This window comes from Echinops telfairi, unplaced genomic scaffold (assembly GCF_000313985.2).
Source record: "Echinops telfairi isolate 266 unplaced genomic scaffold, ASM31398v2 ScPeMD7_3533;HRSCAF=4204_0, whole genome shotgun sequence".
NCBI lineage: Eukaryota > Metazoa > Chordata > Mammalia > Afrosoricida > Tenrecidae > Echinops > Echinops telfairi.
This window is the reverse complement of record NW_022107431.1, coordinates 76,462,815-76,465,664: the sequence shown is the minus strand read 5'-3', so window position 1 is coordinate 76,465,664 and position 2,850 is coordinate 76,462,815. Positions and strand designations below refer to the sequence as shown.

At 63.6% G+C, this 2,850-nt stretch overlaps 1 protein-coding gene across 1 annotated transcript in view; it reads right to left on the bottom strand.

The window, feature by feature from the left end:
- Positions 1-412, bottom strand: part of POU3F2 (POU class 3 homeobox 2) — a 2,546-nt gene extending 2,134 nt beyond the window's left edge. The window contains exon 1 of the mRNA XM_013006792.2: positions 4-412. Coding sequence (XP_012862246.1) covers positions 4-205 — 202 coding nt within the window. The 5' untranslated portion in view covers positions 206-412. The remainder of the gene's footprint in view (positions 1-3) is intronic.
- Positions 413-2,850: the final 2,438 nt, after the last annotated feature.

Below are 2,850 nucleotides of genomic sequence, written 5' to 3'. Positions count from 1 at the left end.
CACCGTGGGACAGCGCGGTGATCCACTGGTGAGCGTGGCTGAGCGGGTGCCCGTTGCTCTGCAGCGCGCCGTAGTCGCCCTGCACCAGGCTCTGTGCCTCGCGGTACCCCCCTGCTCCCTGCTGCATGCCTCCTGGCGGCTCGGCGTGCACGATGGAGGCGCTGGAGGTGAGCAGGCTGTAGTGGTTAGACGCTGCGGTCGCCATGACTCTCGGAGCCGGACTGAGCGCGCCGGTTAAAGGAGCCGCGCATTTGACAGTTACTTTTTCGCCTTGGGCTCCCTCTCCTCGCTCGCTCTCTTTCTTTCTCTGCGCGCTCTCTCTCTCCCCAGCGGGCAGCTCCGACGCCCGCTCCGACGCCTTCTGTTGCTGCTCCTGCTATTGCTGCCGCCGCCGCCTCCCGCCGCCCGCCGTCGCTCTCTTTCTCTTCTCTCCCTCCTCGCTCTCGCTCACTCTGTGACTCGCTCTGCGCTCCCCCCTCTCCCGGCTCTCTCCAGCTCTCTCCCGCTCTCTTGGCAGCTCAAGCTCACAGCGGCACGCGCCTGGGCCCCGCCCCCTCCGCCCCCTCCCATTGGCTCCGCGCCCTTTGATTTACGTGGATACCGCTAGCAACCTCCCAGGCCGGCGCCACTGATTGGTGCAGAGCTGCCTCCTCCTTCTCCCCTCTGGGCAGTGAGCGCTCCTAGCCCCCCTCGCGGTCCCCCTCGCCTCCTGATTCAGATTCTCTGTGTCCTCACGGCCCCCCCTTGCCCTCCTCCCCGGGCCTCCTCCGCCCATCTCTGGTGGGTCCCGCCCCCCATCTGTCTCTCAAGCAGAGGAGCCAGGCAGGGGGCGGCCCCAGAGCTCTTATCGACTACCGCCACTTGGAGGATTTCGAAGGGGGTGTTGTCCACCTTCTCCACCACACAGGGCGTGTAGGGGCGCTGGGCGGGGGCGGTGAGAGGGAGCCAGAGAAAAGCGGGAGCACACCAAGCCAGCAGGAGTCCTTTCCTCTGGACACACACACACACACACACACACACACACACGTCTCAAACCTAGAGCCAGGAGCAAGGCTGGTCCCTGGCTGTAGCCTTCTTTCTCCTAGGATTAGAATTGCACTGCCCAGGTTCCTCCTCTTCCATGGTGTGCGGACTCTGGCCCAAGTAGTGTCCCTCCCACCCCTGTAGCCTACAGCTAGCACAGGTTGTCCCCTTTTTAGGTTCCAGCTCCTCAGCGAAAGAACCCCGCCGGAGGCAGGTGCCAAGGCTAGTGAGTAGCTCCGGTTAACGACGCGGAGTTCCCTGCTCAGATGGCGCACTGGTCTGGACTTAAATCAAAACCAACTCTCAAAGTCTCTGGGTCAGATTCACACACTCTGGCGCGCCGCGCAGTTTGTTTGTTTGTTTGTTTGCTGCGACTACTAGAAACGGCGCAGGCGGATCTGCGCCCGCGGCGAGGCCGCAGAAGCGGCGGCTAGGGGCGTGCTGCCTCCGGGTGAGGCGGAGGCGCGCGAAAGCCGACCGCGGGGGCTGCTTCTTGAGCCCTCTTCCGCTCTCCCGGAGCTTTTCCTTGCAACTTTTCCTGTCGCCGTTTTTATACGGAAGGAAAAGAGTGTGAGTCGAAAAGGGCTGATGCTGGGGGACCTTTCTAAACAGTCACTTCTGGCGGTGCCAGCGGGTGGAGTTGGTCTCCATTAGGTCTTGGCCATTGGCTGGTCAAGGTCCCAGCTCAACCTTCAGCCCTAAACTCCCCAAACCGTGCAGCCGGCCGCGCGGCGCCCAGGACAGGAGCAGGTGTCTGCTGCTGCGTTCAGAGCCCGGGAGGACAGACTCCGGCGCGGCCGAGACCAGCGTGGGGGTGGGGGCCGCTCCGCCGGGCAGGGAGCGTGGCGTGGGTACCGCAAAACGAAGGGAAAAAGTTGCAGCCCGGAAGGGAAAGACCCCAGGGAATGAGAAGCGCTCGGGCATCTCCCGCCCTGTCCCCCCCCGTGCGATGTGGCGCTGGCACTGCTGGCGGCCATTGGGCTTGTGAGCGAAGCCAAATGAACACTCAAGGGGAACACTTTGGGGCCTCGGAGAATCTTAATCGAGACAGCCGAGTCGAGCGGGCCCGAGAATTCATCATGACTAACGAGGAGCGGAGCTCTTCGGGGAGTGGCTGAGCTGTTTATAAATCACCGCGGTGAGCACACCCGCGCCGGCAAGGAGCTTGGGCTGAGCATTTCCACGTGTCCTGTGTTTATGAGCGTTGGTGTGGGAGAGATGGAAGCGGCTAGGGGAGGGGCGAGGCACAGGCCGCGGGCGGGACGGACTCGCAAACACCCGCCCCGCTCCGTGCGCGCACCCGCGCGGCGAGGCGAAGACACACTCAGCATGGCGCTCGGTCCCACGCAAGCGCGGAGCAGCTCGAGCCGCGCGCCTAGGGGGCTGCTAAGAATTTTGAAATTTGCCCCGCTAGGGGAAAAAATAAAATGGAAAAAGTCTGAGCCTAGGAGCGCACAGACTCGGAGCCTGGAGCCGAGGCGCCTTTGCACGGAGCGAAGTGGCTGGGCCACCACTGCCTAGATGCGTTCTCAGTCCCCCACGTTGGGGCGCGGCTTTCTGCGAGACCTTGGGGAGCGCGCCGACCGATCGCCCCCCTTTCTGGATCGCCGAGTCCCTTCACTTCCCCCACCCTCGGCTCCAGGCCCGGCGGGAGCTCAGCGTTCCTGCAGACCGGAGAATTCGGCTGCCGGGGAGGGCAGCGTCTGGCTTCAAAGTTGCCTTGCCATGCTCCCTGCGTTGCAAAACCGAGCCTTTTCCAGTTGTTGGAGGCCTGGGGAGCTGTGGGAGGAGGACCAGCGTAGGCTGCACGTGTCCTTTAAAACTTCC